General features: G+C 36.0%; 1 protein-coding gene across 5 annotated transcripts in view; it reads right to left on the bottom strand.

Annotated features, from left to right (window-relative positions):
- ADD3 (adducin 3) overlaps positions 1 to 23,387 on the bottom strand; it is a 124,268-nt gene that overhangs the window by 12,158 nt on the left and 88,723 nt on the right. For 4 of the 5 annotated variants that reach the window (XM_061196478.1, XM_061196303.1, XM_061196215.1 and 1 more), the window contains 5 exons: positions 14,804 to 15,027; positions 4,296 to 4,434; positions 2,370 to 2,521; positions 1,324 to 1,404; positions 316 to 465 (listed from right to left, as the gene is read on the bottom strand). In XM_061196478.1, coding sequence (XP_061052461.1) covers positions 316 to 465; positions 1,324 to 1,404; positions 2,370 to 2,521; positions 4,296 to 4,434; positions 14,804 to 14,998 — 717 coding nt within the window. In that variant the 5' untranslated portion in view covers positions 14,999 to 15,027. Of the gene's footprint in view, positions 1 to 315; positions 466 to 1,323; positions 1,405 to 2,369; positions 2,522 to 4,295; positions 4,435 to 14,803; positions 15,028 to 19,147; positions 19,210 to 23,387 lie in introns of all 5 variants that reach the window. The other variant, XM_061196394.1, reaches the window with a different exon arrangement.

A 23,387-nucleotide genomic window follows, 5' to 3' on the forward strand; every position in this document is an offset into this window, starting at 1 on the left:
TTTTGGGGATACTACTCAATTTACATGCTGTGCCAGATATTAGGAAAGAAGCCTTGCTCTAAAGAACTCAATGACCCCATTATTAAACTGATGAGTTCAAAAATGCAAATGCTATCTCTCCAGTTGTTTCCTAGAACAGTAGCATTTACTCCAAAGGGTCTTTTGCTTTCTGGATATGCAGAGGATTAATACTTTGAAAATAACTTCAAATGGTGGGGTCTGAAAGAATGAAGATTATAAAGTATCATGTAAGGAAAGCCATGAAAAAATACACTTCCCAGGGTCATTGTTGATTTTGGCCCTTCAGTGACTTACAGCTGCCGTTGCAAGGGTATGGATGTGTATCACACACTTAACATCAGGACGTGTTGAATAGATTGCGGCATGGGGACTGAAGCCTGTGTGGTCAATTTTCAAATTAGTACTTCCCTGATCAACCACTTCTCCTATTATATTGACTTTCACCTGGAAAAATCAGAAAGACGTAGTTAACTGGCACACGTGCATCAAAGTTTCCTGTGTTTCATGAGCTAAGCCAGGGGGTGGCAAACTTTTTGTCGAAAGCCAGATAGCAAATATTTTAGATTTTGTGGGCCTCTGTTGCAACTACTCAACTCTGCCACTGTGGGATAAAAGCAGCCACAAACTACTGTAAAAGAATGGGTGTGGCTTTGTTCCCATAAAATTTTATTTACAAAAACAGGTAGTCTGCAACAAAACTTAGCATTTAGCAAGAAGCACAGTTTCCAAGAAACTGAATAACTTAAGCTTTTCACTGAAGGTCTGGATAAGTCTGGCATTTACTGAACTGGCTGGAAAATGTTCATTTGCTAATTAACACTATAGCACCAGAACCAACGTAGTTCCTACTCTTCTAGAGGCCAATGACAGTGGCTCGGGGTACAATCATGGAAAAATAAAATGCTAGAATGTCAGACCCTATACTCACACCAACTGAACTTTGTTTAAATCTAGCTATAAAATATACAGACTTTGTGTGTGTGGGGTTTTCTTTGTTTTTTGTTTTTTTTAAAAAAACAAATTACAGAGAGTACAGGGTGAAAAAAATCAAGATTCTCTTCAAAACATGAATAGGTTAACTGATTAGACCAATTCATTTATTAGGCTCTTCAACTACCCTGTTTTTCTTCAACGCTAAAGCTTTTCTTAAAAATCAACATTAGCTTTCCAAATTCTTCCCTGCTCACTAGTAAATGTTCTTCCATCCATACCTTTTCTTGTTCTGTCCTGTATTGAAAGCTAAAATCTGTCAGAAAAGTACAAGGAAGCACAGAAAAAGTAACATAGGAATGAAAATTGTACCAAATTGGAGGCTGTGGCTTCAGAAAAAGACAGGCCTCTGGGAATTATTATTATGTGGTCTTGCTCCTTACTTATTCTTACCTGGGAGAAAGAAAAAACAAAACAAAACAATACAGATTTACTATGAGGTGTTCATATTTTGCAGTGTAAACATGACTAGGAATATATTTACAATGAATAACTGTAAGATATCTGGGGGGGAAAACAAAGCAGAAATTAAAGCTGTGCAACATGAAACTTTCCTTGAAAAGTTTTCTTCCCTCAAGCCCTCAAGTACTTGCTAAAAAATTCTGACATTAGTTTCTCATTTACTGGACTTACCTAAAAGTGTTATTTTGGGGGTTCTAAGGTTATTTAGGGTCAGCTACATGCAGGAGAAACGAATGCCAGTATTGTTCAACCCAATACAATACGGAAATTAAGGGGAAATGGGCAAAGGAAAGAGAATAGATTCTCTTCCTAGGAACGAATTAAGGTGGAACTGGAAGGGGAAACCAAGGAATAGCTGGAGGAAGGGATGAAAAGTTGTAGGAAGACTGCACCTCACATCTGTGCCATTTTCATCACACAATATTTTCATACTTTTTGCTTCCAAATATTGTCTTGTGTCCAAGTGTGGCAACATGAAAACAAGATGATGATGAATGGGAAAAATATATTTAAAAAATACAGACGAGAGAGGAAACTTCCCTGGCCCCCTCTATTTTCCCTGCCCCAAGTGCTTTTTAAAGCATTTTTTAATATCACTGACTCTCAGATATAATTAACACAGAGAGAGAAAATTCTGCCAGGAGGATTTCTTCCTGGATAGGTTCTGCGACTGGTCTGAATTAAGGAAACAATGCAGATAACAAATGGAGAAGTACGCTGGGGTAACTGCAGCCTCTCCCTTAAACATAAGGTTTATATCAGGATGAGGTTGTGGTCCAGCGTGCTAGGTTCAGAGAATAAGGCCTGAAAACCAGACTTCTGAGTAAAGGTGAGGAGAGTATAGCTGCCTTTAAGTTGGGATTTTAGAAAAAGGAACTGAAAGACGAAGGACTCACTGAGATATATGTATTTGCCAGGTGGGCCCATCCAAACAAATCTGCAAGTCTGTATAGGCTGGCAAGTTTACAGCGAGTAAGCTTTTCTCCCTTCATGTACGAGGATGTATCTGTCCCAGGAAGGTCATTGATAGGCGTGACCATGCCGAGACCTAAAAGAGGAAAAATTGTGGAGAAAGATTCAGGTCAAATAATTCCTTACCTGAAAATTAGTTGCCAGGAAGCAGCCTGAGTCCAAGAGTGCCCCAGCCTGTAAATGATGATCTGAAACTTATCAGCCCACACAATGTTGCATTAGCTTATCTTCCTTCAGAGAAGTACACTGAGAGTAAAAATACGTATCAGCTATCGCCTTGCTGTTTCATCTAGTACTTGTTCGAGAGTGATGTTAGGGAGTCAGGCTCACACCACTGGGGAAAAATGGTCACAGGATCCCAATGGTAAAAGCGTTACTAATACTGAGGTTATTGCTAATTTTATGATGAAAAGATCTCAACAGAAAGCTATTGTACCTTTCTAATACCTCTTTTGACTTTTATTCAAACAAAAAATATTTAAGAATGCAGTCAAACAGCAGTCTGGTTTCTGCCCTCACCAAGCAACAAAAACTAGTCTTGATCTCTAATGACCCAATTGCTGAATTCAACTTTCGCTCAGTCTTCATTCTCCTGGACACCATTTCCCACCTCTTTCCTAGAATTCTTTTCCAGGCCTGTGTGGTACTATCGTGGACCTCTTATCCCTTAGCCCTTATGGACTCTTGTTAGGATGCATGGCACATGACAGATAATCAATGTTACAGAAAAAGTGAACCAAACTAGCTCAACATTTTAATTTTCCTGTTGATTCTGGTAGAATGTTTCTCCCAAGCTGGAAGAGTGAGTGATTTTGGAACTCATCGTTCTCACCATCCATCCGCCACCCCCGCCATCACCACATTCAAACCTGTTGCTAAGTCTTCTCTCCTCTTCCTTGGCTATGCCTTTCTCACTGATCTCTTCCTTCCTTTACCTGCAACTACTACTTTAGTTCAAGCACTTATAATTCACTTTGGGACTCTTTCAAAGATTCTTTAACCAGTATGTATGTCCCAACATACTGATCCACTTAGGAGTTCTACCCTCACCTTGCATGTTCCCACCGTCATGTCTCTTTTCATACCATTCCTCTATTTGGGAAGTATTTGAATTTGTTGAACTCCTGTTTGTAAATCTTTAACCAAAGAGGAAAAAAAGGAAGTAACAAAGGAAGAAAGAGAAGGAAATGAAAAGTCCCTGACGGTCTGGGACTCTGTGTACCTGCCCTGGTACAGCAGTGAGTTCTGTGCATGTCTCCCTGAGATGTAAAGTGCTTGGACTCAACGCCTTATGATTCTTGGTATCCTTAGTGTTCAGTCCACTAAATTGGTGCTCTCACTAAAGAACTGTTGAATGAATAAAATTTCCTAAACCCTTTTACACCAAGTTCTAACTGCTCCATCCTTTAAAGTCTGGTTAGTTGAGGCCTCTCTTCTTCCACAAAGTTCTCTCAGTCTACTTCAGCCAATAATCAATTCCAACTCTGAGTTCATAGCAAGATGACTTAGAAAAGGTCATTAGACAATTTCTTACGAGCTGCTTTGTAATTTTTTCCTCTACAGTTACCTTGCAGTTTTAAGCTTTTGTGCATTCACTGTATGTCTCCTCAATTCAAATACGCATTTATCTGGGGCAGGGACCACATTTTATAACTATTTTGTAATCCTCACAAAGTCTAATAAATGTCTGGTTGGTATGAAAAAGTAAGAGATCCTAACACTATGTTACTCTAACTATTAGATGTTATCAACTTAAGGACTGAACCAGATCAGAATATGCTGCTAGAAATGTGCAGTGTACAAAGTAGAGATGAAATTACGGTCTTTTAAACTTTACGAAACTGACGTACTGAGGGGAGGTGAAGTAAAGCCCGAGAAAGAATTGGCCATGATGTAATCTGCAATCTGTTGTAATGCTAGTAATCCAGTTGGATTGTGGCCTTTCTTCATCTGTTCTTGAATAAGACATTCCAGGTCTTCCCGAAAGGCCTGTAATACACAAAAATAATCACTGAGCACATGCATCTCGCTTGGAGCAGAACGACCCAAACATAACTTGCTCTGATGTAATCAGTCTTCTTCCCCCATCCCTCTCTTGAATAGCTTTCATGTACATTATTTTAAAACAAATATAAAACACAAAATAATAAAATTAAAACACTGGAAGAAGAAGCAAGAAGCTTGCTTTCAGGGGAGGGAAAATCATTAGGCATTCTTAATCTCAAAGCAAATGAGCTATTACAACATCTATAATAGACAGGTATAGGTAAAAGCAACTTTGTTAATAATATGCAACTAGAGCACCAAGTACAGACTGATGTAAAAAGAGACCCATTCCTTGCCTCGCAGCTCATTATCTAGGTTAGGACAGAGTTCTTATCTGAATGGGGCATGACTCTGACTATAGCAACTCCCAGCAAAAGTTTTCACTGAGACATAGTAAATCATGGCTTCCATTTTACGATTTCCATGGCAATTCCGTAGCTCTATAAACTCTGCAAGCAAACTTATAAAAGCTGAGAGCTGATTACTCCCCTTATGCAACACTGTGCTAAAGAAAGAACTTTCCCCCCCAACTTTGGGTACTGTATGTTCCTGTTCTGGAGCGCTGCTTTTCTTTCTTTTCTTTTTTTTTTTTTTGCGGGGGGTGGGGTATGTGTGGCAGAAGCAGTATTTATATAAATAAAAATACTGAACATTAAGAGAAAATTTTCTATTCCAGTAACCCTTGAGTTGCTAATATGATTCATTATTTGAAACATCTCCCAATCCTTCACATTAGTTGAAATAGCTGGTTTTGTATTTCTATCACACCCAACCAACACTTATTTTATTAAATTCATCATTTATTCTCTTGCTCATGCTTATATTCATTCATCTTAAACATGAAGACTCTTGCAATATAAACCATCTAGACCTTGCTCTTCCATTTGAGATTGGTTACATGTGTAGCAGAATGCCCTGCTGGAAATTAAATTCAGTTTGTTCCCACTTCACCTAAGAGGGAGAAGGCAGAAAACTGCTTTGGAAACATTACCTCCAAGAGGGGTAGATATAAACACCATGGAGATCACTGGGAAATCCTCCTTAGAAGAGTGACTCTCCTTCAAGTCGTTGAGAGTAGCCCTCCTCAGAAGGCTGGGAATAAGATCTCCTGGAGCAGTTGCTTAGATGTAGCTTTGCTTAGAGGATGGCTGAATACCTCTGAGGTTTTCAGAAGGAAGAACTTTTAAAAAAAATTTAAATAATGGCAGAGAAGCCCATAGTGAAAGTGGAAATGTGGTTGTGAGGCCATGAGGTGGTAGTACATATTAGAACCAATACTGACTCATGCTCGTGTTGCTTTTAGAAAACTTTCTGCTCATACAGCAAATGGATGTTTGAATGATTAATTTTAAAAATACTAGTTGTGACCATATTTGAATTCTGAGTTCATAGAGCAGTTTATACCAGTTAAACATGGTTTTTCTTTTACAAATTCAAGGCTTATTAAATGTAAATCCTTAGCATAATTACAAAAAAATTCTAAACATCTAATTCCATTGACTTTTATCTAGTTCATTTAAATACATGATTTAAACCGGAGAAACTATCGTATAAAATATTCTCTACAAAGACACATTACATTTATCAGAAAACTCCATTAATACATTTCTAAGACCTTGTGAACATAAAATGGTTGTGAGCTGCATATAAGATGGATGGACGCATTCATACTGATGAATAACATGAGTGTTTTACCATGTTTAAGGCTGAAAGGAAAAGAATCTTCCAGATATACTCATTTATCTTTATATAAACTACAGAAAACTTCTAGATACCTGGCAATGGGCCAAAATGCTCTTCTGAAACTATCTTCCCTTCAAAACCAAACTCTATTTAAACCTTCCACAGTTCAAAGCAGCTATAACCAATATTCTTTGATTCAGTGTAAAAAGAAAATTTATACCTACTGTATGTATCACAATAGCTCTGAGAAGTAGGCATAATTTATTTTATTGAATGCACCTTATGTTATTCCAGGAAGAATTTAAGGCAGATTCCATAGATTAACATGACACGAAAATAAATAAAATATAGGTAAGAAAAATCAAGCTAACAAGAAAATAGGCATATGAAGGTAAGATAGAGCCAGGAATGAGGTTAAGATACAAAGAGCATACTATAAAATTGTATCATTTGCTAGAGATGGGCCAACTTTTATCTAAAGTCTCCAGCAGCCAACATGAATCAACACAATCGCTCAATATGCTGGTTTACAAGGGTTTTAAGAAAAAAAAAAAAAAAAACCCCAACTAGTTGCTCAAGAGAATCACGACTATTTATGACCCTGATGAGAAATTTTTGCTGGGTGGATTGAGAAAGCTAAATAAGAAAGGTTGAAAAATTCGTTCACAGAGGTCACAGAGCTGGTAAATGTCAGAGGCAAGGACTCAGGTCAAATGCTTTATTTATCAGTGAAAATGCCTTTTTACTTCCATTAATCCCATAGTATGGTGAGTACCATCCTAAAGCTTTGAGATGATCCATGGTGTCACAGAGGAATGTATAAGCCCTTCTGAAATTAATTAAGAAAAAAATATGAATTTCCCCTTTAAGGCTAGTGAATTGCTTCTATGCAGTATAGGAGAAGAAAATAATTTTCAAAGTAAATGAAATGTCCCCAGCCTTTTTATATAGTTGACAGTGCTTCAACAGATATGAATTCTTCTATTCCAAAAGATTTAATATTTTTTTGTCATGAAAATTTATAACTCAGTTATTATGTTTCAAATATTTCTGAAATATTGTTCAGATAATTACCTAAGCCATAAAACCATCAGTATAAAATTTACTAATGATATAAAATTGTTTCAGCTGGTTTTTAAAATTTATCAGTAAACTTAAGCTTTCGTTAAAATAATAAAAATTTTGCTTGCCTTTATGGTGGATAGTTAATCATATTCCTACTAAAATTCAATGTTAATAAAATAATCCTTTACAGTTGATTCATTTGAATCTCACAACAAAGTCCTGAAATAGGCAATGACTTGCTCACGGTTACACAGCTAACAAGTAAATGGAATACAGATTCAAATCTCGAACTCTCAGTTGGGCACAGATATTTGCCTAATTTTATCAGAGATGGGTTCTATCACTGAAACCAAACACAGGCATACCTCGTTTTATTGCACTTCAGTTTATTGCACTTTGCAGATATTGTGTTTTTTACAAATTGAAGGTTTGTGGCAACTCTGTGCCGAACAAGTCTATCAGTGCCATTTTTCCAACAGCATTATTTTAAAATTAAGGTATGTACATTGTTTTTTTAGACACAATGCTACTGCACACTTAATAGACCACAGTATAGTGTAAATATAACTTCAACATGCACTGGGAAACCAAAAAATTCGTGTGACTCACTTTATTGCAATGTTTGTCTTATTACAGTGGTCTGCAACTGAACCTGAAATATCTCTTAGGTATGCCTGTACAGCTAATAAGGCAGCAGGTGTGCTGTGATCAGAAATATGAGTAAACCTCTTAGGCTAGATTAGAGCATTAGGTTATAATGATAGATAAAGCAAAAAAATTATACAGCAGATCTTGGAGTACCAAAACTTGCCCTCTTATAGCTAGGAATTCTCCCACCAGAGCAGAATGAGAAACTCACTTATAAGCAGGGCAGCAAGATCACATGCTGGGGCTTCTGAAGTCAGATTAAACCAACAATTCCCTAGGGTCTCTACTAGAGAAGAGTCAGGTTAAAATATCAAACAACACATACACATATGTGGTTTTACAGCATAAACCGTCTTCCTTCTCAGATAGAGAAGAACAGAGAAGAGAAGGCAGTCCCTGAATACATGAATACATGAACATGAATAAGGCAGAGTGCCATCGGGGTGATAGATTCTTTAAGGCCTTCAAAACCCAAAATACAGTCTAATGAATTATGACTATAATCTTCAAAGTGTTGTCACAAAAGCATAAAAATGCTTTAAGTTAGTGATATTGTATTTAACCCTATGTATACATTTCCACAAAAACAGTTGTCTACTATGTGCTAGGCACTGCACTACATGCTTTTATGTTATTTCATTAAACTGTCACAACCACCATGTGAGGTCCATTTTTACCAACAAGGAAAAGTGAAGCTCAAGTTAAGTGAGTTTCCTAATGTCACATAGCTATTAAGTGGTGGTGAGCCAAGATCCAAAACAAACGCTATATGCATATATGCATGTATAAAACATTTATATAAACAGATTAAAACTGGAAATGATGAGAAAATGGGCTGACCTCTAACTTAGGTCACAACAGTCTGGTACTCCAGGATCTCTACAATCTGTTAGGTCAATTTTTGGCTGTATCTCCCATTACTACCTCATGCTCTGGTAGCCTATGAGGTTTGCTGAGTATTCTCTGATCACAACTTGTACTTTTCTATCCTTGCTCACTGTATTTCTTCAAATGGAAATGCTGGCTTCTACTGTTCCTCTACCAGATGAATTCTTACCCTTTACTCAACACTCGTCTTAAAATGTCACCTTCTCCTTGAAGTCTCTCCTTTAATCACCACAGTTAGGAGGGATCTCCATATTTCTTCTCTTCTCACCCCACTTTGAATTATTTTAACATTTGCCTATACTACAATTAGGGTAGCTACCATGATTGTGATTTATTTTTCATACTCTACTATACAGTAATATCTGATGGCTGGGACTGTGTCTTTCACACTTCTAGAGTCTCCTGGACACAATTACTCAGTGCTCAATTATTATAATCGTAAGTTAGAGCTTCTTTTCTATATTTTCCTAGATATAAGGAAAGAATGCAAAGAATCTGATCTCCTCTTGAGTTAACGATAGCAAAGATCCATTTCGTAGGTTATTAGCACTGGAATCTGAAGTTCTAGAAAACAGTCTTATCAGTCTGTCACTTGAATGAGAAACTCCTCCTGTGTAATAAGGCTTGTCCATCATCAAATGGGAGAAATTCAGTTTTTTAAAATAAGAAATGACTCTTCACAGAAGGTTATACATTTTTAATTCTTCAACTCAAACAAAATCCTACTTGAAAACTTGGTTTGTCCCCAGAACATTATAGTTTGGACAGCTCTCTCATCAAACACATGTCCAAAAAAGTGTGGTTAAACAAAAAAAAATCACTAGGTGAAAAACAAAATGTTTAAGTTAGAGAGAGGGTGCCTGCCTTTAAAGCCTTCTCTGAATCGCACCTGTTTCATTTGATACTTCTCCTGTCAATGTTGAAGGAGTGATCCTGTAAACTTTGAATTCATAAAGGTATGGATAAAAATAAACTTGTAAAAACACAAAAGATTCAGAGATTTGAGATTCATGTAAGGTCAGAGTATACTTTAAGTATACTCTTAAAGTATATACTTTAAGTATTTACATATTCATGTATACTATACACCAAAAGTAGGAGTAATTTGAAACATCAGATCTTAAGGCTTCTGCATCTAAGATCAGAACTTTCAGGAGAAAGTGGCAATAGATGGAAGATTTTTTATTTTTAAATCACAGAAAAGAGAACCAATTTGATAAAAGAAACTGACTTGATGTGATTATTTTAGTTAAAGCTAAAAAAATTACATAGACTGACCTATAAGTAATGTCTAACTTACGAAAATCAGTTAACAGAATACTGGTTAAGTATCAGAACTGGATTTTAAATATCCACATCTGGATGTTCTACCTCATAGTAATTACTAGAAAGAAAAACTAGAGCAAAAAGGAAAACAGATTACAGACTTGCTGCTCCCAAGGCACCCTGCAATTATGTTCTTAGATCTCTCCTAAAGTGGGATTAGGAGCATAACAAACTTACTTAGAATTTCTCCATTAAGAAATGTATTCATTTGGAAATAGATTACCACTGGTCCTGTTGAAAGGAGAAAACACAAATAAACCAAATTTTCTTCTGGATGATCTTTCTCCTGTATCTATGTGTCTTAATTAATATAAAGCTAAAGGTTAGAATAATATCTTTTCTTAAAGCGGGTATAAAATAAAAATGCAAACAAAGTTAAAAAGAATACTTGCATCTGAAACTTCTGAAGTGACCAGATAAATCATGGTAATTTTGACCAACTATTCTAACTGAGGTGATCTGTTAACATTTTAGGCCTTGATTACAGTGATATTCTAACATGTATATGGCTTTGAAGTTTCTCCTATCTTTAAAATAAGTTTGAAGCATTACACACTGCCCTTTTATTAAGAAATGTTAGTGTGTCATGTGCCTGAGCAATCACCACCTACACTCCTGTTGTCCTATCTTTCAGAGTAACATTACACACTTCTGTTAACAAGTCTAAATTGCTTCTTATAGTGATACGGCTTAAGATACGTATCTTAAGTGATACGGTTTCTTTTTCTGAAACCCACCAACTGATTGTCATTTAAGCAGTCAAGTTCAGTAGGAGCTTGTTGGACAACATTCAAGTGTTTAATGACTCAAAGCCCACTCAGCTATTCATATATCCATCCATGTATTCAGAATTTACTAAATACCTACTATGCACAACGTGCTATTAGTTTTCAACTTACATGATTCTTTAACTTTGATGAGGTCCATCATTTAATTCTAGCAGTTTGCCCTGGACACTTCATTCCGAGACAAGGGCAATCATATATATGTCATCAGAGACATATATATGAGGAATATATTGGTCAAAGAAAACTTATGGATTCTCCCGAGTGCATTAACAAAATCTCTAGCTAAACAAGTTTACTCGCCAGCCCTTAATTTCTAAGAAAAATACTTTCTTAAATTAAAAAAAAAAAAAAAAAAGACAAAAGGCCATGAAATTCCTAGAAAGAAGTAATAACTTGGAGTTAGGATGAGACAAATTGCTCTTATTTTCTCAGCTCAAGGCAATAAGGTGTCATGCTTGTTATCCAAATTTACAGACACCAGAATGTCTTATGATTCGAAACTCTTCTTGAGTTGGGTTGAATTAACTTGAGCAAGAGAATTTGAAGAACAATGAAACAATAATATATGAGTGGAATTTTTTCATAGTTATTGAATGCTTTAAGTGGTACAGCCTAGTGGGTAAGGGTGTGAGCTTTGGAGTTTACATCCAGACCCCACCATTTAACTAAGCTTGTAAAAACTTCTGCAAGTTATTTAATGCCTCTAAGTTTCAGTTTATTCCACTGTAAACTAGGGATAGTAATACTTCTTTGATTGAGTTGTTTTGAGGATTAAATAGGATTTGATACATAATAGGTGCCTTGTACATAGCAAGTGCTTTAAAAAAAGTATTACACTTTGCTTTTATTAGTTTCTCTCCTGATTTCCTTTCTTCCCAAATGAACTCAGCAATTAAAATAGAAGGATTACAAATTTGTTTCTTACAAACATGAATTAGTAATACCTTTGATTTTGATCTTTATTGGTTATGGGTTTTGTCTAACAGAGTGAACCCCAATATTCACAGGAGACACACAAAGGTTTTAAGAAGATTATATTCACAGAAACATTACAAGCTTGGACTTAAAAAAACAAAGAGAGTACAAAAAGGAAAGAGGTCTTTGAACTCTAAAAGCTCTACAAGAAGGAAACAGGGTGAGAAAAATACACAGTTGCAAACACAGGCTACCTTTTAAGGAAAAGGAAGGATGATTCAGAGAGTGGAACCAAAAGCTCAGAGGGCAGAGCCAAGAACTAGGGAGACTCATTCTTACTAAGTAGAAGGACTGAGTCTTCATCAAGGGAACTGCCAAACATTTGCCCAGGTGAATTTCAGAATTGCTATGGACCAGTGACTTCTTTGTACTCCCAATTTTCTCCCTTTTTGAACAGGAATGTCTATAGCAGTTATCTTTGCCTGTCCTACCACTGGGTGTGTGTGGGGCAGATAACTTGTCTCTTTAGTTCTCCGGTCTATAGACTGAGGGGAACTGTACTTAAGAAATTACACTTGAGGAGTATCATCTATACTTGGACCATATTTAGATGATGATATTCTGGATTCAGGCTAATGTTGTAATGGGATGAAACTTTTGCAGGGGTGTTAGGAGATGGTGAGTGTACTTTGCATGTGGAAGGAAGGTAAATAAATTGTGGCAGACTGTGATACTTTTAAAATAAATTATGATCACAGAGTGGACAATCCTCCCCTCAAAAGGTGGAGCTTAATTCCTCTCCCCTTGAGTATGGGCTGAACTTAGTGACTCACTTCTAACTAATAAATATGGTGGAAGTGATGGTGTTTAATGTCTGAGATTAGGACATAAAAGGCATTGCAGGCCCCTCTTTGCTCTCAGATACTTCCTCTGGGGGAGAACACTCAAACAGCCTCAGGTTAAGGTCCATGTGGCAAGGAACTGTAGCCTTTTGCTGACAGTCATGTGAGTGACCCATCTTAAGATCAGAAACTTCCACCCCAGTCAAGCCTTCAGATGCAGCAGCCCTGACTGATGTCTTGACTGCAACTTTATGAGAGACCTTAAGCCAGATCCACTCAGCTAAGCTGCTCCTGAATTCCTGACCCACAGAAATGACAAGCTAATAAAAGCTTGTTGTTTTAAGCTGCTAGGTTTTGTTATTTAGCAATACAGGCCACCATGTATCATTTCCTGTGGTGAAAAGTTTGTTGTATTAAAAGAAATTTGAAAGCCATTGTCCTAAAACATGGCAGAAAGACAAAATGTATACACTTTTCCAAGTCTTTCACAAACAAGATTTTAAATTCACTAGCAAAGATCTAGGAAAAAAATGATCAATCCACAATTCTTTTAAATTTTCTTTGTTTCTCTCTGGGCTAAAAATTATCACTCTTGCTATATGAACATGGAAATGACAATCTATATACCTGCCCTTTCCCATTCTTTCATTAAGTTCCCCTGGGCATAAGTAAAATTGATACTTTTAAGCCAATCTACAAGTAGCAATACACAAGTAAAAACATTAGGTAATCTCCTCACTGTTACACTGTCCTTAGTTTCGTGGAGAAATTATTTTTAAAAATCCCTGGCATAGAAATGTAGTTTGGTACTTTTTCCTTTTAAACTTTAGTTAGAATTGAATGATCCTCTTTGGAGCACTTTCCAAAGAAATCTCAATATTTAATAATCTTGAACAAAATCTGAACTTCATCTCATTCTTTCAGTTACTTTATTCTATATATCACCATAATCCTTTGGCTAATGAGTTTGTTCTTCAAAGTGGAGTTTCTTTATAGAAGGAAATATATCTATATAATTAGCATGCTCTTCAAGTATTTATAAACATAGAAACTAGTCTGCATAAAAGAAAGCACTGAACATTTAGTCCCTCATGATGAATTTTCTGGTTAGTCTCCTTTTCATTGGGAAAAGGTTTCTTTAAGGGTTTATTTAAAGGATAGCTTTACATTTAAGCTATACTTAAATTCCTCAAAGCTTGCCTTGCTTTTATAACTTGTACTTGCTTTTATCTAGGCCACTGATATAGGAGAATTACTCAGGAGTGGAATTCCCCTTTGGCTTTGGACTCAGTCTCTGTGATTAAATCCACAAGGGCACAACAAAAATGATTCACCAGGGCCACCTCAGGCAGTTCTATGTCTTGGTGTTTATTTCAGTACCTAAGTTGGAAATCTAATATAACCCCAACCTGGGCATCGTGGGTCTATGTATGCTGAACTGTGTCTTAAGGGGCCCATGATCTTCATTATACATAAAGCCATGAATTCATTTTGCATGTTAAATCAAGCTGTTCACTCATTTTCTAAAACTTATATGTGACCTTTACAATTCCACTAAAGGTTTGTAAGAAACTTAAATCACTTGAATATGATTTACAAAGTCTGGATATTACTGTGCAGACAGAATTTTCAGCTTGAGTTAAGGTTAGAATCCATGTTTAATCTAGTTAGTTTGGTGCGTATGCATATACATGTGCCTACATTAGGTGTATGTAACATTAGGCTGCCAAATCACAGACATCCTCATGAACCTTAAGTCTTCCTACGCTGCTCTGAGTGTCAAGATACCCAAAGGAAGAAGAAAGTATGTTCATGGGGTGTATCTATTTCTTGGTTCCTAACACTTCACTCATACCTTTATTTTCTTCACAGATATTCAGTCTGTAATGGGGATCCTTGAGTTCAGTAGCATCTTTTGCCCTCCTTTAATGAAACATTACACTCAGAAATCACTCAAAATTTATCCCACCAAGACGATACTAGTTTATTATTAAAGCCTTGCAAATTAAATTTATAAATTAGGTGCTTATTTTGCCTCTGAAAGATTGGGGACAACTAGTCACTCTTCCTCCACTCCTCTTCTAACCTGAGAGTATCATTGTATTAAGGTTTCCAAAGAGGAAGAAAAATTATAGCCTTCAAATTATTTTGACTCACCGGACTTTGCAAGATCTGAGTAACTCGTTTCCTCTGCTCCATCATGTTGAAGTCTTGCCGTAGATCAGGAGACATGTTCCTCTCCCTTATGTATTCTGGGTCATTTTCATTGATGCGGTCAAAATACCTCTCTTTGTGAGGCACGCTGGGAGGAGGAGGAGTAGTGACCACGCCTTGGCTAGCATCTGAACTCATGCTTCAAGTCTGCCAATTCTCCTTGTTATCTGCATTAATAAACACAAAGTAGGACATTCATAATAAATTCATTATTAAATTCAAATTTTACACAGGTCATGCAGCACTTTTTTTTTTTGCCCTCAGAGTAACAGTGGCAACTTTCTTTAAAAAGTAGCTTTTCAAAAAATATTAGAACAATTTTTTAAGGTAAAAATATCTTAGATTACAATGCTAAATTGGAAATTGATATTTTCAGAGCTAGTGGAAACTTGTGGTTCAATTATAATAATGTCATCAACTGCTATATGAATTTTTTAAAGGAGCAATGATCAAAATACCTGAAAGTAAAATGCCACACCTAAGACAGCAAATTTTCACAATTAGTGATTACTGTTAGTGGAGATTCTCTTTCCTCTCTTACTCATGCTTTTACGTTAGACCAAACTCTGGCCATATTTAATGATCACTATTTTATAGTGAATGTAGTTTTAGTTTATTAACACATGAGAGAAACACAGTTGTAAGCTTTTCAAATGATTCAATAAGTTCCAGGGAAAATGTAGGAATTACTAAGGTTGCCAGACTATATAACTTTAGCAGATAGTGCTTCAAATCCAAGTAAGAAAAAATAAAAAGCCATTCAGAAACCACAGGAACAGCTGATTTATTTAATTATTACTGACACTTAGGATAATCCTTGACTTTATGCCAGGGAAACAAATTCATCTGGGCTTTGCTACAGCTGAGCACCTAATCAACCAACTGTAGCTAGATCAACAGGACAGTTATTTAACATCCATCCCCAGCCCCAGGCTGTGATGGCTTGTGCTAGAAGTTGATGAAGTCATCTAACCCGGTGCTTCTCAGACTGTCTGTGGTGAAGGACTTTCTCCAATTTGCTGTAAACCAGTATTTTTGTAAAATACAAAATAATGCATTTAGATGTCACGGCAATGTCAAACTGCACGAAGTTTCTAAACGCTTAATATTATATTCTGTACTTGTCACGGACTGCAGTCTGCAGACTGGCACCGGATCCTGGACCACACTTAGAGTATCACTGACCTAGCAGAGAGTAACAGACACTGCACACTGAAGGAATGCTTCCTCTAACTTTTAGATGTGATTTGGCAAAAGCCTAAATCAAGAGAACAGGACACCACTGATTAGTGTATCCCTTTACCTAGTTGTTCTTTTGAACTGAATGTAGAAAGTGCAAAAAATGTGCAACAAGGAAGAATAAAAGGAAACAAATTTTAAAAAAGAAATTGTAAAGACGGTTTTGCTTAACACAATTTTCTCTACAGGTGGTAACAAATGCAACCTGTTCAATATAAATGACTGGGTAACAGAAAAAAACATTCTCACTACAAAATGGTATTTATTCAACTGATTATTTGCCTAGTAAGAAGAATCACTTCATAATAAGGGAAATTAAATGTGAAAAATTCCAAGTATTCTTTTTCTATTTATGTAGAAAACTAAGGGGAGAGAAATATCTGTGGACCTGAAACTCTGCAGATTCTTCACAGTCTTGGATTCCCTCTCAGCAGAATAGTTTCTAGGTAGATCCAGAAGGGAAAAGGCAAGGGCCACCTTTTTCTTAGGGATCTGAATCCCTGATAAAGACCAGAGGTACCTGATCTCATCTTTTAAGCACAATAACAACCAGTGAGGTTACTGTATTTATCTCTAATAATAGTCTTCTCTGATAGAATTCATTTCTAAAGCTGCCTTGACTCAACTTAGCCCAAGCAAACTCACTGCAAGACATTAAACATTCTTGCATTAATTCTGGTCCTGGAAATGTAAACTTATTCTGTTAAATAATTTTTGCAAAACAATGTTAAAACTGTTTTCTCTTACTTGCCAACATCAATCTCATGCAGAACATTCTAAAAGCTACCTAAATTATTTTAGTGTACTACCCCAAAAATTCATGAAATATGGTTAAAAACACTTTATATCATATGGCTTTAATGAAATTCTGATTTTTTGACTAGAAAGCAACTAATCAGTGAAGGAAATGTGAAAAATAAGCTTTTCTATAACTGAGTCTTCCACATCCTAATTCATTAATTTAAAAATTGGGAGAAAACACTCAACTAAAGAATGAATATCTGATCATTATATGTGTTCTCCACAGGATACATGGCCATTTTTTCTTCTTTTTAGTATAACATCCACTATTAATGGAATGATCCTGGCCATATTATATTCTTCCAAAAATTAGGTTTTTCTACACTGTTATTAGACTGGCACTAGCCTATGGCATTTTATTTATTTATTTATTTATTTATGGCTGCGTTGGGTCTTTGTTGCTGTGCGCGGGCTTCTCATTGCGGTGACTCCTCTTGTTGCGGAGCGCGGGCTCTAGGCGCACGGGCTTCTGTAGCTGTGGCTCAAAGGCTCTAGAGCGCAGGTTCAGTTGTTGTAGTGCACGGGCTTAGTTGCTCAGCGGCATGTGGGATCTTCCTGGACCAGGGCTCGAACCCGTGTCTCCTGCATTGGCAAGTGGATTCTTAACCACTGCACCACCAAGGAAGCCCTAGCCTATGGTATTTATCATCATCTTGCTATTATCCAAAAATGTGGTGCACACAGCACCAACTGTAAGAAACTTATTTTCATATCCAGCTGGGTTATCAGCAGTCTAAAGGTCTAACCAATCTTTGGAACATAGTTTTCTTAGAAGCTTTTTATAATAAGGCCATTTGAGCTCCTTAAAATAGTTTACTGCTAGCAGATAAAAATTTCAAGGAGAATGAAAGTTTTTAAAAAAGCAAACAAACAAACTCACATATATTAGTAAATGTCATGCTGCTCTGGCCAAGTACAGACTAAGTGGGTACTCAATAAATGGAACATCAATTAATAAAGAAATCAATTCTGTTTAGTTTACCACACTAGGTCACTGGCTATGAATAAGTCATTTTTAAAAAAGAAATTCCACAAATATTGTCTTCAGTTGGATTTTAACCTATTCCTCAACCCCAAAAAGCTCTATTTAGCCTAATGGAGGAACAGAGTTAGATAATAAGCTTATGTCTAACTGAATTTGCTGATGCTTATAAACTAATTTTATTAAAACACAGCAAAAAGCAAGGAACTGTTGTAGTAGATTCATTTTGTTGTCCCAGCACTGGTTTAAGAAACTGATAATAGAAACATTGATAAGTAAAAGCTTAGAGTTTAAAGAACTCTTGATGAATGCATTTTTAGATGAGTAAGGTAAGGAGGAAAATATATCTAACCACCCATTTTAATAATAAAAGAACGTATTATATACATGTAACACTTTATATGGTTTATACCATGCTCTTACACCTTTCTATCTTATTTTACCTTTGCAACTACACAATGAGATAGAGGTTAATAATCTGGAGGTTCAGAGGATTAAATATCCTGCCAAAAATCACACTGCTTATGTCATAGGCAATATTCAAAGCCACAATTTCTGTCTCCTAGTCCGCTTTACAATGAAACATATCATAAAACATAAGAGGGCTACAAAATTTTGAGACTTTTAGTCTACATTCTGTCCTAAATATTAAACAATTCAGAGTTTATAGAATCTGTCAAAATTGAGGAAATGACACCAAAAAGGGGAAATAGGATTAGAAATGACTCAAAACACTCTGACCTTTTTAAAACTTCAAAAGCTCATTATTGAACAGACTTGTGGTTGCCAAGGGGGAGAGGGGTGGGGGAGGGATGGATTAGGAGTCTGGGATTAGCAGATGCAAACTATTATATATAAAATGGATAAACAACAAGGTCCTACTGTATAGCACAGGGAACTGTATTCAATGTCCTATGATAAACCATAATGGAAAAGAATATGAGAAAGAATGTATATATATGTATAACTGAATCACTTTGCTGTACAGTAGAAATTAACACAACATTGTAAATCAACTATACTTCAATAAATTTTTTTTTTAAAAAGCTCATTATTTAGCATGGCTTTTTAATACAAGAAGTTTCAAAGTTTTATGTACTTGGAATAAGAATTGAGAATTTATAAGAAGGATATAGAAATAAAGAATAAGAACACTAGTTTGCCATTTTGGTGCTCTTCTATACCTAGATACTCAACACTAAGAGTTTTACACAGATTTTTAAGCCAATCATAAGCAACAACTGATTATTTGCAATTTTACATACCAAATACTACAGACTGAAGTGCTATTTCAAGCCTGGAAAAAACTTAGGATCCACAAGATTATCTGAAATAAACAGAATTCAGAAAAAAAATAAGGGAAGCTTTCAGCATTATTTACAACAACCAAGACATGCAAACAACCTAAGTGTCCATCCACAGACGGATGGATAAAGAAAATGTGATACACACACACAATGAAATATTACTCAGCCATAAAAAAGAAGGCAATTCTGCCACTTGCAACAACATGGATGGACCTTGATGGCATTATGCTAAGTCAAGTAAGTCATACAAAGAGAAATACCATATGATCTCACTTATATGTAGAATTTAAAAACATCAGACTTATAGAAACAGAGAGTATAATGGTGGTTGCCAAGGGCTGAGGGGTGGGGGAAATGCGGAGATGTAGGTCAAAGGGTACAAACTTTCAGTTATAAGTTCCAGGGATCTAAGGTACAGCAGGATGACTATAGTAACAATACTGTATTATATATTTGAAAGCTGTTATGAAAGTAGAACTTTAATGTTCTCACCATAACAACAACAAAATAAGTATGTGATGTAAGGCTGTGTTAACTAACCTTATTATGGTATTTCACTATACATGTATCAAATCATCACATTGTACACCTTAAACATATACAATGTTATGTCAATTATATCTCAATTATATAGTTACCCATAAGACACATATCACCAAATACCATTATGGAAGATTAGGATACCAAAAGGAAAAGACTAAAGAATTTTTACTCAACCTAATAAATTTGCTTATACAATATAAAAATAAGTGGTTTTTATGCTTAGAGAGAACTCCTAAATTAGTCTGAAATAATGATAAATGGGCCACAGTTAAATAACGTTCTGTATATAAATATGTCAGAGGTCCTCTTTCCTTCCTTCAAAAATATTTATTGAGCATCTACTATGTGCCAGGCCTTGTACTAAAGGTATGGATGGAATGTTGAATCAAATCCTTCTGGGAGCTCCTAGAGTAGTTCAGAGGTGTCTATAACCCAATGAAAAGGATTCTACCCTTCACAAGGGGAAGCTTCCTAGAGAACATAACATTTTCTCACACTAAAGAAGGTACAGGCCCAGGGAAACAGCAATGTGCCAGGGAATAAAGTTAGCAACGGGATAAACAGCACATCTTACAGAAGCAATTGTTTAAAGATTTGGTTAAAAATCAGTCCTACAGGTAACTTAAAGCATTTAAATACATTATTGTTATAATAAAAAGTTACATGAGTTTTAAAGAAACAGGTGAATTTCACACTTGCTTAGAAGGCAATGCAAACTTACTAACAGACTGATAAGGCAAGCCAAGTAGTAATTTCCTACCATTTCTCAGAATTTCGTACAATATCAAGTGAAAAATTGGGTTTCCAAAGTGAAAACTTTAAACTTAATGATTACTCTAGTAATCATTACTTATTAATGCATACACTCTATTCTCCTTCACTAAAAAGTTGACCCAGAAGTTTTTTCATAGTATTTTGTAATAAAGTTCAGTGGTTTTACTAAGACTAGGAAATCAAGTTATTTGATTTCCACTAATTCACCCACTAATGTTACTTTACCCACTAATGTTAAAATATTTCACCCACTAATGTTAAAATATTCTTTTCTGGGAGCTGGGGAATAAAGTAGTCTAAGGAAAATAACAATATTAATGGGCCCCTAAAGATAGCAGCTAAGTAGACTTATTTAAATAGAAGTTTTCTCCTCAAGCTAGTTTCAAGAGTAAGATTTTAGGTCCTTGAGCTTAAAAAAATTCAACAAAAACTAACAAGTCATAAGCAGTATATGTAAAATGGTGCCAGTTTTATTAGTCTGAGGCTGATTTTTCTCAAGTTGTTTTTCAAGCTTCTAAGTCAGAAATGCCACAGAAAATGCATGTGAGTTCACTTAAACCGGGTGTGAAAACCTTTCTACACATTTGTGTCAGTCTTGCCTGACCGGAGCCCTTATTCCATCCTACCAAGAGTTATCGTTCTTAAATTCCATCTTTTAATTTGATCTGATTATGTCTGTCTTTCTTATAACCTTAAATGGCTTCCTGTCATCCATGGGATAAAACTATTTGTGGCTCACTTGTTTTATCTTTCCCTCATCACCTCAATACATAGAAAATACAATTGCTTTGTCTGTAATAGAAACATCCAAGCCTAAACTTTCACAAATATAATATAAAGAAAACCCCAGTAAAACCCACCAAACTATCTTTACAATGCTCCATTACAAATTCTTTTGCTTTTCTTCAAAATTACTGTATACATATAGAAATTCTAGTGATTCTCCAAAAGCTTTACAATATTGTTTAAAATGGCCCTTGCAAGAGAGCCTTCTCAAAAAAATGGTGAAGAAAGTGTACATCCATAGGCAAAGAAAAAAAAAAGAGAGAAAGAGAACCTCAACCTAAGTCTTATACCTTATTAAAAAATTAACTCACTTCTAAATATTAACCCAAAAGAACTGAAGACAGGTATTCAAACAAAAACTTGTACGTGAAATGTTCATAGCTGCACTATTCACAAGAGCCAAAAGGTGGAAACAACCCAAGTGTCCATCAACTGATGAATGGATAAACAATAAATATGGTGTTGCCACATAATGGAATATCTATCCATAAAAGAAATGAAGCACGGATACATCTACAACATGAATGAACCTCAAAAACATTAGCTAAGTGAAAGAAGCCAGACACAAAAGGCCACATATTATACGATTTCATTTATATGAAATATCCAGAACAGGTAAATCCATGGTACAGAAAGCAGATTGATGGTTGCCAGGGGCTGGGTTGTGTGGGGGGCAGAAATGGGGAGTGATTGCTTAACGGGTACTGGGTTTCTGTCTGAGATGATGAAAAAGTTCTGGATCTAGATAGTGGTGATGGCTGTACAGCATTGTGAATGCACTTAACGCCACTGAATCATACACTTCAAAATGGTAAATTTTATGTTATATGTATTTTACCATGATAAAAAATTAACTCAAACTAGATCAAATTAACTCCAAATAGAAACTATAAAGCTTTCAGAAAAAAACAGAAAATCTTCAGGATTAAGGCCCAGGCAGTGTTTATAGATTTGACACCAAAACATGGTCCATAAAAGGAAAACTGATAAATTGAACTTCCCCCAAATTTTAAATGTTTACCTGCAAAAGACCCTGTTAAGAGGATGAAAAGACAAGCCATAGACCATGAGAAAATATTTGCAAACCATACATCTGACAAAGGACTAGTATGTATAATATGTAACAAACTCTCAAAACTCAACAGTAAAAAGAAACCAAACAATTCAATTAGAAAATGGGCAAAAGACATGAACAGCCATTTCACTGAAAAGGATACATGGTAGAAAAGCATATGAAAAGATGTTTAACATCATTAGTCATTAGGAAACGCAAATTAAAATCACGAGATACTACTACACAGGTGCCAGGATGGCTAAAACAAACAAAAAATAATGATAATCTCAGATGCTGGAGAGGATGCAGAGAAACTGGATCCCTCATACCTTGCTACTGGGAATGTAAAATGGTACAGCAACTCCAGCAAACAGTTTGGCATTTTAAAAAACTAAATATGCAATTATGAAATGACCCAACAATTGCTCTCCTGGTCATTTAATCCAGAAAAAAGAAAACATATGTTCACATAATCTGTATACAAATAAAGCTACTATGGCCATTTGTAACAGTCAAACACTGGAAATAATCTAGATGTCCTTCAACAGGTGAATGATGAAACAAACTGTAGTATACCCACCCTATGGAACATTATAATAAAATGGAATGAATTACTGATACACAACAGCCTGAATAAATCTCCAGTGAATTACACTGAGTAAAAAAGCCAATACCAAAAGATTACATACAGCATGATTCCATTTATATAATATTCTTCAAATGACAAAATTATAGAAGTGGGGAATAGATTAGTGGTTGCCAGGGGTTGGAAAGGAGTATGCTCTGGAGGGAGGGAGGGAGGGAAGGAGGGAGGCAGGTACGGTTATCAAAGGAGGTATGGGGGCTTCCCTGGTGGCGCAGTGCTTGAGAATCGGCCTGCCAATGCAGGGGACATGGGTTCGAGCCCTGGTCTGGGAAGATTCCACATGCCGCGGAGCAACTAGGCCCGTGAGCCACAATTACTGAGCCTGCACGTCTGGAGCCTGTGCTCCACAACAAGAGAGGCCGCGATAATGAGAGGCCCGCACACCGCGATGAAGA

The sequence above is a fragment of the Eubalaena glacialis genome, chromosome 1, assembly GCF_028564815.1.
Source record: "Eubalaena glacialis isolate mEubGla1 chromosome 1, mEubGla1.1.hap2.+ XY, whole genome shotgun sequence".
Lineage (NCBI taxonomy): Eukaryota > Metazoa > Chordata > Mammalia > Artiodactyla > Balaenidae > Eubalaena > Eubalaena glacialis.